The sequence below is a fragment of the Zalophus californianus genome, chromosome 1 (assembly GCF_009762305.2).
Source record: "Zalophus californianus isolate mZalCal1 chromosome 1, mZalCal1.pri.v2, whole genome shotgun sequence".
NCBI lineage: Eukaryota > Metazoa > Chordata > Mammalia > Carnivora > Otariidae > Zalophus > Zalophus californianus.
The window spans coordinates 150501828-150515819 of record NC_045595.1 but is presented as its reverse complement, the minus strand read 5'-3'; the positions used below and the strand labels follow the sequence as shown (position 1 = coordinate 150515819).

Genomic DNA, 13992 nt, shown 5'->3' with positions numbered 1-13992 from the left:
TGTACTCTGAAAACTATAAAACACCAATGAAAGAAACTGAAGACAGCACAAACAAATGGAAGGATATACCATGCTCATGGATTGGAAGAATTAGTATTGATGAAAATGTCCATACTATCCAAACAATCTACAGATTCAATGCAATCCCTATCAAAATAGGAATAGCCTTTTCATAAAACTAGAATACTACTAAAATTTGAATGGAACCACAAAACACCACAGCCAAAGCAATCTTGAGAAAGAAGAACAAAGCTGGAGGTACCACAGTCCTAGATTTCAAGATAAACTACAAAGCTGTAGTAATCAAAATAGTATGGTACTGGCACAAAAACAGACATATAGGGGCGCCTGGGTGGCTCAGATGGTTAGGCGTCTACCTTTGACTCAGGTCATGATCCCAGGGTCCTGGGATCAAGCCCCGCATTGGGCTCCTGCTCCACAGGAAGCCTGCTTTTCCCTCTCCCACTCCCCCTGCTTGTGTTCCCTCTCTCGCTGTCTCTGTCAAATAAGTAAATTTAAAAAAACAAAAACAACAACAAAAAACAGACATATAGATCAATGAAACAGAATACAGAGCCCAGGAATAAACCCATGTTTATTTAGTCAATTAATCTATGACAAAGGAAGCAAGAATATGCAATGGGAAAAAGACAGTCTCTTCAATAAATGATGTGGGGGAAACTGGACATCTACGTGCAAAGAATGAAACTGAATCACTTCTTACACCATATGAAAATAAACTCAAAATGGATTAAAGACCTAAGTGTGAGACCCAAAACCATAAAACTCCTAGAAGAAAATGTAGGCAGTAATTTCTTTGACATTGACCTTAGCAACATTTTTCTACATTATGTCTCCTCTAGCAAGGGAAACAAAAGCAAAAATAAATTTTGGAGACTACACCAAAATAAAAAGCTTTTGCACAGTGAATGAAACACTCAACAAAATGAAAAGGTCACCTATTGAAAGTGAAAGACATCCACAAATGATACACCTAATAAGAGATTAACAGTATAAAGAATTTCTATGACTGAACGCCAAAAAACCAAATACTCCATTTAAAAATGGACTGAGTACCTAAATAGACATTTTTCCAAAGAAGATACATAGATGGCGGACCCATGAAAAGTTACTTGACATCACCAATCACTGAGGAAATCAAATCAAAACCACAATGAGATATCACCTTACACCTGTCAGAACACCTAGAATTAAAAGACAAGAAATAACAAGTGTTGGTGAGGATGTGGAGAAAAAAGAACCCCTGTGCACAGTTGGTGGGAATGTAAATTGGACCAGCCACTGTGGAAAACAGCATGGAGGTTTTTCAAAAAATTAAAATAACAATACCATACAATCCAGTAATTCTGCTGCTGGGTATTGACCTAAAGAAAACGAAAACACTAATTTGAAAAGATATATGCACCTCTATGTTTATCGCAGCATTATTTACAACAGCCAAGATATGGGAGCAACCCAAGTGTCCATGGATAGATGAAGGGATATAGATGTGATAATATATATATATGATGGATAACAAATATATAAAGATCAATCGATTGATCTATTATATCTATCTATGATGGAATATTACTCTGCCATAGAAAATATGAGATATTGCCATTTTTGACAACATGGATAGACCTAGAGGATATTATGCCAAGTGATATAAGTCAGACTGAGAAAGACAAATACCATAGGATTTCACTTAGATGTGGAATCTAAAAAGCAAAACAAACTAAAGGCAAAAATAGACTCATAAATACAGAGAACACACTGATGGTTGCTGGAGGGGAGGGGTAGGGCAACAGACAAAATGAGTGAAGGGGAGTGAGAGATAGAGGCTTTTTCAGTTATTGAATGATTAAGTCACGGGGATAAAATGTACAGTATACGGAATACAGTCAATGGTATTTAATAGCATTTTATGGTGAAAGATAGTAGTTACACTTGTGCTGAGTGAGCATAACATATGGACTTTTCAAATCACTATACTGTACAGCTGAAACTAATAACATTGTGTGTCACCTATACTTCAATTTTAAAAATATTATACATACACACACAAAATGACAGTAATTTGAAGGGGGAAGAAGCACTCTCATTGTCTTCCACTGACACCATGTATGTCATGATATTATCTAAGAAAAAATAGTTTAGTACATTTTCTATCTATTATTTACAAAATGATCTTTCATTTAATAACTACTTGGTGGGGGGGGCTTTCTTACCTCTTAAAGGGAGCAGCATTTTTCAGAACAGCCTCCACCTCCGCAATATTTGCTCTGGCAAGATCTGCCACAGTAAGAAAGCCAGAAGCATAGAGGAACCTGGCTCGCTGTGCATTAAGTAAGGACACCCGGACCAGGTCGCACAGCTCCCTCTGGATGCCAAATGAAAGACGCTTCTGAAATTGAGAAAGTAGTAGTTCCATGTTGTGCCAGCCCAGGCGGTTGGAAAATACTGTAATCATCCCTAGAATAATCATAGAATATTTATTGAATTAACATTCTTTATAGATAATTCTATTTCTTTAGATTTACTTTTGTTTTGTTGTGTTGTTTACTTGTAGAATTGTAAAGTTTAAGAGGCACAAAGTGTAAGTTAACAGGATAGTAGACACATGTTAAGTGCCTAGCTAATTGGTCAATAAAAGGGCTAAACACATTAAATGTCATCTATTCTTAATCATGAACTTGATATTTGAAACAATTGACGTAGAGCATGTTAACACAAAACAAACAAAAAGCCCTCACTCGACTTTATTCCTCTCTCTCATTCTTTCTTCCTTCCTTTCTTTTTTTAAAGGAAAAGAGAATTCTTAAAAACAGGTGAGGGACTCTTTTCAACCACAGAAAAATAAGAGAGCTTATTTAAATGTTCAAGTGCTGAAAGGAATACAAAAAGCGAAGCTCCCATTGATATTTTCTTCAAGGAAATGTTGCCCAGCTCAATAGCTATTCCCTCATGAAATAAAGAGGCCAGAATAGCCAATGCCAAGTCATTAAGAAAATCACCTCCCTATGAGAACATTCGCCCTACAGGCAATTTAAGATCTTTCATGCCAATGAGTTGAAGAGTCTCTCCCTTCTTATGACTTCCTCCCATCTTTCCCTCAATATGCTCACATACGCACACACCTTGACAATGAAACCTTTTACACATATAAATCCACACACTCTCCAGCAGCCCAGGGCTTATGAGGATCTCTTGGTAAAATCAGACCCAGAACTGTTTGCCTAGCTTAGAGACAGGAGTTTAGTATTATTAAGGAGAGACCAGTGCTTCCCTAGAGAAGAGATATTTAGAACAGTCCAAGAGAAATCCAGAAATTCCTATCCATTTGCCATCCTCCTACTCAATAACAAATATTAATCAGTAACTTGATGAGATAAAGGAAACTGTTGACAACTTTGTGTCTATTTCTTCCTGTAACAGGGAAAATGGAAAAAAACAAACAGAAAGGGTAGATGGTCAGCAGTTGCTAAGCAATAGAGGGGGACTAAAGTCCAGACACTCAGCTAGCTGCCAATCCTCTGGAGCAGGATAAATAAACCCAGAGAAGCCAGTTTAGGTGTTCTGGTGATGACAGTTAGGCTTCCCACGATCCCCTCACTTTTAGAGAAGCCTAAAATAAAATGGAATTTGAAAAAAAAAGTAATCTTAACTTGACCTCAAACCACAGAGTCTCAAATAAATGTGGAAACCCTTGTTTAACTGACCTGCATAAACAGCAGCTGACTGTTGTAAAGATTGAATCTGTCCACGATTGCATCCGTATTTCTGGTTAATTTCCTTTAAGGGAACTTCACTGATTAAATCTAATAGCACAAGACTGGTAAAAAACCTGGAAAGTAAATCACCATAAGTATGTAAGAGATGTCTACAATGAAGATATAACATATGTTGAGAAACAAGAAAGAAGCAAAAAGGAAGAGAGGATTTATACACTCTGAGAAGATGCCTAATAGGGTATAGGATTAGTGGACAAAGACTGAGCTCAATGTTTATCAAATAAATTCTGACATATGTTAGTACTATAGCAGAGCAAGGAGCTAATATTTATATAACAAAAAGATCTCCTCCATATTTTAATACTGCTAATTTCAAAAAATAAGACTTGGTTCAAGAAATAAAATGGCACAAAAAATTAAAAGAACATTTGATACACGGTTATACAATCACCTACTCATATATCAAAAAAATGACAGAATTTGAAAATAAAAACCAGTATTGACTTGAACAGCAATGGTGCCACAAATAATCCAAGTAGATAAATCCTTATAAAATTTACATTTATGTTATAAAAATTTACTAGAGACTACCATTAAGAAAAATAATTTTATTATATTTCAAAGAAGCTAAGTGATTCAATTTCCCCATCTGAATCTTTTAATTTGCTCTTCCATGGTAATAATCATTTATAATAATGATACGAAGCATATCCTCAAATGAAGCTATGCTAAGTTGTCAGTTCTAATTCACATCTTTAAGGAAAGGAAATAAATAATTAAATGTTCTACTTTATTACGATTTTATTTTTATTTATTTTGACAGAATGAGAGAGAAAGAGAGAGCACAAGCAGGGAGAGAGGCAGGCAGAGGGAGAGGGAGAAGCAGGCTCCCCGCTGAGCAGAGAGCCCAACATTGGGCGTGATCCCAGAACCCTGGGATCATGACCTAAGCTGAAGGCAGATGCCTAAGTGACTAAAACACCCAGGTGCCCCTTAAATGTTCTACTTTAAAAGGTCTTCATCTATAATGGCTTCTAAACAAGCATTAAGGGAGAAATTGAAATATTGATAAATTCAGTAAACACAAGAAAGTGACAATTTTTTTTTTTTTAGAAGGAGAGCATTCTAGATTTTATTTTTTTTTAAAGCTTTTATTTATTCATGAGAGACAGAGAGAGACAGAGAGAGGCAGAGGGAGAAGCAAGCCTCCCACTGAGCAGGGAGCCCGACACGGGACTCGATCCCAGGACCCCGGGATCTCAGCCAAAACTTTGACCTTATTTTTTTGTTAAGATTTTATTTATTTGAGAGAGAGCATGAGCGCGAGACAGCACAAGCTGGGGAGAGAGGAAGAGGGAGAAGGAGAAGCAGACTCCCCACTGAGCAGGGAGCCCAATGCGGGGTTCCATCCCAGGACCCTGGGATCATGACCTGAACCAAAGGCAGACGCTTAACTGACTGAGCCACTCAAGCGCCCCTAAAACTTTGATTTTAATGATAATGAAAGTGACTTTAGTAAACTGAACAACTACTATATATCCAAAACTGTTTTAAATACCAGACAGTCAAGGCTCCTTGGTGTTTACCTTTTATGGATGGCCATCTGGCGTTGCTGTCTCTCAGTTCTGGCTATGACTTCTCCTTTCACACAGCGAGCCAAGAACCCTTCTTCAACTCCCACTAGCTCTGCCACCCGTTTCATAGAAGTTGGCAATTTCTCCCATAAACAGAAAAATTGATACCAATCAATAGTAGTCCAATCCTCAAACATAGGTGTAACCTAAGGGAAGAAGAATCATTCATTAGCTAAATTATTGCATTACAAAAGGAATAAAACTATAAAAGTAGACTTTATATTAAAAACAAAGGCCTCAGCATTTGGAAAAATTTCTAAATGTGATATCTCATTTATATAGAAATTTCATTTATTCACAAACAACTCATAACCAAAAGAGACGAGACCACTGATCATACGAACTGGATTTTACAGAATCCAAGAACTTTAATCACAGACACTTTTAATCCCAACATTCTGATGCTAAGTACAATCTTAAGTATTTTCTGATTTCCAAGAAAGGATCAGGATCAGAAGAGAAAAAGGAGGGAAGGAAAGGAGGAATCAATATTCACCACTGCTATATTATCTAACATATCCAGGGTTCAACAACAACAATAAAAACTATGAGACATGAAAAGAAACAGGAATGTGTATCCCAAACACAAGGGGAAAAGCTTGCGAAAGAAACACCTTTGAGAGATTCCAGATGTTGGGAATGTCAAAGACTTCAAAGTAGAAAAATATGGTCAAAGAACAAAAGAAAAACATGCTAAATGAAGTAAAGGAAGGTATGATGACAGTGTCTCATCAAGTAGAGAATAAAAATAAAAGGAAAGGATTAAAAAAAAAAACAAATGGCTGGGGCACCGGGGTGGCTCAGTCATTAAGCGTCTGCCTTTGGCTCGGGTCATGATCCCCGGGTCCTGGGATTGAGCCCCGTATCCGGCTCCCTGTTCAGCAGGAGGCCTACTTCTCCCTCTCCCACTCCCCCTGCTTGTGTTCCCTCTCTCGCTGTGTCTCTCTCTGTCAAATAAATAAATAAATAAATAAATATTTTTAAAAATGGAAATTCTGAAGGTGAAGAGTATAACAACTGAAATAAATAATTCACTATAGAGCTCAACATTAGAAGCAAACTGGCAGAAGAATGAGAAAACATGAAGATATATCAATAGAGACTATGCAAAAAAACTGTAATTCCTCTGCTATTCCTGAATAAACTCATTTTTTACTTAAAGTTCTCTTTGCTCTGTTTAGAGTTAACAGAGCAAAGCTGTTTTGGAGCAAGGAAATGACAAGAGATAATAACTAAAATCCAAGGAACAAATAAAGAAAAACACAAATCATAAGAATTTTAATGTAACAAGCTCTACGAATATACATTTTTCTCTCCTCTCACATTCTTTAAAGACATAAAATTACATAAATAATAACAATGTACTACTGGGTTTGTGACACCTATAGATGTACATGTATAACAGTAATAGCACAAAAAAGAATAGCATTATTCAAGAATTATGTTTCTATATCTCACTGGAATTAAGTTAGTATAAATTTTAAGCTATATTGTAACTAGGAATAGCTTCAAAAAATAGAGAAAAATTAAATAAATTGCAATGTTATACTAGGAAATATTTACTTAATCCAAAAGAAATCCATAAAAAAATGTACAGAACAAAAAGGACATAAGATATATAGAAAATAAAAAGACAAAACATAGCTGTTACTCCAGGTTACTAATAACATTAAATGTGAATGGGTTAAATAACCAAAGGTAGATTAACAGACTACATAAAAAACCAGAATCCAACTATATGTTGTCTGTAAGAGACACAATATAGATACAAAAATACAAATAGTTCAAAAGTAAAAGGAAAGGAAAAGGGAAAGTATCATGCAAATGACAACCATAATAAATATGGAGTGGCCATACTAATAGCACATAAAATAGAATGTTAAAAAATGTTAATAAAAATAAGAGGAACATTCTATAATGATAAAAGGATCAATCCATCAAGTATATATGAACAACTATAAATATATACAGGGTGCCAAAATACCTGAACAATACTTGGAAGAAAACAGAGACAATTCAAAAATAATAGTTGAAGACTTAAATACCCCAACTTTCAACAATGGATAGAACAAGTAAGCAGATCAACTTAATCTTCTAAAATAACATTCTAAATCAACTAGACCTAGCAGACATTTGTAGAACTCCATCCAACTAGAGTGCACATTTGGGGTGCCTGGGTGGCTCAGTCGGTTGAACATCTGAGCTCAGGTCATGGTCTGGGGTCCTGGGATCGAGCCCCACATCAGGCTCCCTGCTCAGCGGGGAGTCTGCTTCTCTCTTTCCCTCTGCCCCTCCCCACTGCTCATGCTTGTGCTCTCTCTCTCTCTCTCTCAAATAAATAAAATCTTAAAAAAATAAACTACTCTTTAAAGAGAGAATTGTGTTTAAAAAAAAAAGTGCACATTCTTCTTGAACACACAGAACATTCTCCAGGATAGACCATATGTGGGCAATAAAACAAGCTTCAACATATAAAAGTGTAAGTGCGCCTGGCTGGCTCAGTCAGTGGAATGTGCGACTCTTGATCTCAAGGTTGTAAGTAAAAGCCCATTTGGTGTAGAGATTGCTTAAGACATACTTGTGTATACTTATATATACGTGTGTGTGTGTGTGTGTGTGTGTGTCTAAGTATTAAAATTACACAACATATGTTTTCTGACAATGGAATGAAATTAGAAATAAATGACAAAAAAATTTGGAAATTCACAATGTGGGAATTAAACAAGAAACTACTAATAACAGTGGGTCCTAGAAAATCATAAGAGAAATTGCAAAATACCTTGAAATAAGTGAATATAACAAATGAAAACATTATATACCAAATTTATCACAAGATTCAGTAAAAGTAGTATTTTGAGGAAAATGTACAGCTTTAAATGTCTACATTAAAAAAAATAAGGTCTCAAACCAATACACTAATCTTCCACATTAAGACACTTGCAAGTAGAAGGACAAAGTAAAACCAAAGGAAGAAGGAAGAAAATAATAAAGAGCAGAAACCAATGAAGTAGAAAGTCAAAAATAATAAAGATAAGTCAACTAAACAAAAATTTGTTCTGGTAAAAGGCAAACTGAAGCACATAAAATTTTGCAAGAGTTTATTTAAGCATACATTGATTTGAATTGGGCAGTGCCAAACCAATAGTGGTTAGAAGTCCTCCACTAACAGGAGCTGGGAGCAAAGTTTTTGTAGAGAAGATACTGAAGCAAAGCAAAACAAAGCAATTATTTGGTTATAGCTTAAGCACTTGCCTTATGTGGGGAAGGCTCATTGGCTGTTTGTGATTAGTTGTTCTCAAGTTTAAATTTCTTAGATTTGAGTGTACTGCCTCTGACTTAAGTTTTGGTTTGCTTATGTAAACTACCAAGGCATTAGAGTCACCTCTGTCTAATGGCCTCCTTGTTTAAATACTTTTAACAGTGCTTTAAAAAGATCAACAAAATTGAAAAACCTTTAGCTAGACTGATCCAGAAATAAGTGAGAAGACTTAAATTACTAAAGTCAGAAATGGAAGAAGGGACACACTATTGAATGTACAGAGGAAAAAAGGATGGGGTTATAAGGAAGTAATGTGAACTGAATACCAATAAATTAGATAATCTAGATGAAATGAACAAATTCCTGGAAACATACAAACTACCAAAATTGATTCAGGAAAAAACAAGAGATATGAATAGACCTATTACAAGAGGTTGAATTAGTAATAAATTTACTCCAAAGAAAAGTCCAGGCCCAAATAGTTTGACTCGTGAAATCTATCAAATGTTTAAATAAGAAATAACAACAATCTTTCACAAATTCTTCCTCAAAACCACACAAAGTCATCATGAGAAAAGAGAACTACAGACAATATATCTAATAAATATAGATACAACAATCCTCAGTAAAATATTAGCAACAGATAAATAGTATTATACAAATAACCAAGTGGGATTTACCCAGAAAATCCAAGATTAAATATCTGAAAATCAATTAATACACTATATCAATAAAATGGACAAAACCAGATGATGATCTCAACAGATGTGGCAAAAACACTTGACAAATCTAATAACCTCTCATGATAAAAACACTCAACAAACTAGCAATAGAAAGGAACTTCCTCAACCTAATAAAGGCCACCCGCAAAAAACCCACACCACCAAGATTAATGGTGAAAAACTGAATACTTTTGCCCCAAGATAAGGAACAAAACAACATGTCTGCTGTTGCTACTTCTATTCCATATTTTATTGGCTATTCTAATGGTCAATTAGGAGAAAGAAAAGTAAATAAAAGACATCCAGACTGGAAAGGAGGAAGCAAAACTATCTCTATTTGCAGATGGTGTGATCTTGTATATAGAAAATCCTGAGCAATGCACAAAAATAGTATTAAAATTAATGAACAAGTTTAATAGGTTACAGGATACAAGATCAATGTAAAAAATAAGTTTTTATGTATACTTTAATAAACAATCTGTAAATGTGAAGAAATAAATTCCATTTATGATAGCATCAAAAAGAATAAAATGCTTAGCAATAAGCTTAACAAAAAAATACAAAACTTGTACTCTGAAAACTAAAAATTTTTGAAAGAAATTAAAGACCTAAGTAAATGAAAAAGACAGCCTATCTGCAAGGACTGGGAAACTTAATATTGTTAAGATGGCAATATTTCCCAAATTGACCTACCAATTCTACACAATCCCTATCAAAATTAACCTGGCTTCTTTGCAGAAATCGGGAAGATGATCCTAAAATTTATAAGGAAATGCAAGTGACCCAGAATGGTCAAAAATTTTTTCCAAGAACACAAAATTAGAGGGCTCACATTTCTTGATTTCAAAACTTACTACCAAGCTACAGTGATCAAAACAGTACAGTTCCAGCATAAGGATAAATATAGATCAATAAAATAGAATTGAAAGCCCAGAAAGAAACCCTCACATTCATGATCAATTGATTTTTGACAAGGATGACAAGAAAATTAATGGATTTTCAACAAACGGAGCAGGGACACCTGGATATGCACATGAAAAGAAATGAAGTTAGATTCCCATCTTACCTCAGTCACAAAAGTCCAAGTGGATCATATGTGTCAATGTAAGACAAAACTATAAAACTTAGAAGAAAACATAGGAATGCATCCTTGTGACACTGAGTTACATAGATTTCCAGATATGACACCAAAAGAAAAAAAACTGATAAACTGACCAAAACTCACAACTTCTGTGCTTCAAAAATCATCAAGAACATGAAAAGACAACCCACAGAATGGAAGAAAATATTTCTAAATCCTATATCTGAAAAAAGACTTGTATCAAGAATATATAAAAAACGCTTATCTCAATAATAAAAAAAATTAAAAATGGCAGAGGATCTGAATATTTTTCTAAGATATTCATATGATCAATAAACACATGAAAAGATGCTCAACATTATTAGCCATTAAGGAAATGCAAGTCCAAAGTATAATAAGAGAGCACCACATACTCATAAGGATATATTCAAAAAGAGAAATAAAAACAGGCATTGGAGAAGATGTAAAGGATAGAAGCCCATGTACATTGCTGGTGGAAATATAATATCCAGATGCTTTTGAGGAGTTTCAAAACTCTCAAAATGTTAAAAATAAAGTTACCATATAACCCAACAATTCTACTCCTAGGGATATACCCTAGAGAATTTGAAACATATGTCCATGTAAAGACTTGGACACGAATGTTCACAGCAGCATTATTCATGATAGCCAAAAATAAAAAATATATCAAATGTCCATTAATTGATGAATGGATACGTAGAGATGCAGTACATCCATACAACGGAATATTATTCTGCAATATAAAGGACTTAAGAACTGATACACACTTTATTGCAGCATTATTTACAATAGTCAAGATATAGAAGTAGCCCAAGTGTCCATCAACAGATGAATGGATAAAGAAGATGTGGTACACATATACAATGAAATATTACTCAGCCATAAAAAAGTATGAGATCTTGACATTTGTGACAACATGGACAGATCTAGACTATATAACGCTAAGTGGAATAAGTCAGAGAAAGACAAATACCCTATGATTTCATTTATATGTGGAATCTAAAAAACAAAATAATAAAGAAACAAAAAAGCAGAATCAGACATATAAATACAGAAAACTAAGAGTTGCCAGAGGGAAGAGGGGTGGTGGGGTAGGCAAAACGAGTGAAGGGGAGTGGGAGATACAGGCTTCCAGTTATGAAGTAAGTCACAGGAATAAAAGGTACAGTATAAGGAATATAGTCAATGGTATTGTAATAGCATTGCATAGTGACAGATGGTAGTTAACATTTATGGTGAGCACAGCAAAATACAGAGTTGTTGAATCACTATGTTGTATACCTGAAACTAATGTTAACATCATGTGTCAACTGTACTCAAATTTTTTATACTCAATTTTTTTAAAAAGTTTTCCAGAATAGAAAAAAAAGGATACATGTTATGCCATAGACAAAACTTGGAAACATTATGCTAAGTGAAAGGAACCAGTCATAAAAGACCACATATTATATGATCCCAGAATAGGAAAGTCTATAGAAACAGAAGGCATACCATTGCATTAGTGGTTGTTTAGGACTAAGGGAGAATGAGGAGATTGGAGAAAATTTGGGAGTGACTGCTGATGCATACAGGGTTTCTTGCTGGGGTGATGAAAATGTTCTGAAATTAGATATTGGTGATAATTGCACCACTCTGTGAATATACCAAAAATCACTGACTTACACTTTAAATGTGTAAGTGTAAATATGCTGTGAACCATATTGCAACAAAGCTATTTTAAAAATTAAAAATTTTAATTTTAATTAAAAATTTATTTTAAATATATGTAATTTAAAAATACATATTCAAATTCTGTATGAGAAAATTTTCAGAAGACTCTTGGAGGCCCAAAAATAGACTTAAAGAAATAGAGAAACATTCCTTTTCATGAATAAGACCAATCAACTTAAAAAAGAAGGAGGGGTGCCCTGGGTGGCTCAGTTGGTTCAGCTCCAAATGTTGTTTCAGCTCCAACTCTTGATTTCAGCTCAGGTTGTGACCTCGGGGTCATGGGATGAGGCCCTGCGTCGGGCTCAGTAGGGAGTCTGCTTCTTTTTTCTCTCTCTCTTTCTCTCTCTCTCCTTCTCTCTCCCTCCCCCTGCTCCTCCCCCTCCTCACATGCTCTAAAATAAATAAATCTTGTTTAAAAAATGGAGAAAAAAAGGAAAGATAAAAGCCGAAAATTTTTCATTTGTTGTATGTAAATAAACCTTTTAATAAATGAAACTGTGACTACAGATTGAGACTATCAAAAAAAAGATAAAATAAAAAGATAAAAAATAAAATATACAGTAACCCCTGGCTTATCTGTGACTTCACTTTCCATTGTTTTAGTTATCCACAGTTAACCATGGTCCAGAAGCAGATAATATATCATGAGAAGGTCAATAGTAGCTTCACGCTACATCACAATGCCAATAGCATTCACCTCACTTCATCTCATTACATAGGCAATTTATTATCTCACATCATCACAAGAAGGGTGAGTAAACAACATATTTTGAGAGAAAGATCACATTCACAAAGCTTATTATGTTATAATTGTTCTGTTGTTATTAATCTCTTATTGTGCCTAATTTATAAATTAAACTTTTATCATAAGTATGTAGGTATAGAAAAAAACAAAATATACACAGGGTTCAATGGTATCTGGGTGTCAGGCAACCACTGGTGGTCTTGGAATGTATCCCCCATGAATAAGGTGTGACTACTGTACTAGAAAAAATTCCAAATGGAACATAGCTCAAAAGAAGGGAACCATACTCAATTACTTGAAGAAAATGTAAGAGAATTCCTTTATAATCTTAGAGCAAGAAAAGCATTTCTCACTGATACAAAAGCTCACAAATTCAACTACATTTTTAGAAAAATGTGAGGTAAAATACACAATAAATATAGTCAAAGCCACATAAAAACTAGGAGAAAAATACTTTCAACTTATAAATATAGTCAGAGTCACATAAAAACTAGGAGAAAAATACTTTAAATATAGTCAAAGCCACATAAAAACTAGGAGAAAAATACTTTCAACTTATACCACAAAGCACTACTCTTCCTAACATATAAAATAACCTTTAAAACTTAAGAAAAAGACCAAAACACAAAAGAAAAATAAACAAAAGACATGGACAATTCATGGGGGGAAAAGCATACTGTCCTTTAACAAATGGAAAAAATGTTCAATTTTATTCATATTTTTTAAAAATATAAATTAAAACTATACTAAAAAGTATAAAAGCTTGACAATATATTCATCAGTTTGTGGAAAAATAACTACTCTCATATAGTGCTGTTACAATTGGAAAATGATACAAATCTTACAGAGGACAATTTTGTAAAACCAAAATTAATATGCCTTTATAATTTATCCAGCAATTGTACTTTAGGGAGTCTTTCCTAAAGATACTCCCCCATCAAAACTAAACAATATATGCACCAGTTATTCACTGTAGGATCACTTGCCACAACAAAATATTGGAAACAACCCAAATGTCCATCAATAGAGAATTGATTGAATAAATACTGGTATACACACAATGGAGTTATACAGATATTTTTAAAA

The 13992-nt window shown here is 34.3% G+C and overlaps 1 protein-coding gene across 1 annotated transcript in view; it reads right to left on the bottom strand.

The window, feature by feature from the left end:
* The window catches only part of POLQ (DNA polymerase theta), a 133840-nt gene that overhangs the window by 84973 nt on the left and 34875 nt on the right, over window positions 1–13992 (bottom strand). Inside the window, exons 13-15 of the mRNA XM_027585028.2 lie at window positions 5321–5514; window positions 3723–3847; window positions 2232–2475 (exon numbers count right to left, since the gene is read on the bottom strand). Of these exons, the coding sequence (XP_027440829.2) occupies window positions 2232–2475; window positions 3723–3847; window positions 5321–5514 (563 nt within the window). The remainder of the gene's footprint in view (window positions 1–2231; window positions 2476–3722; window positions 3848–5320; window positions 5515–13992) is intronic.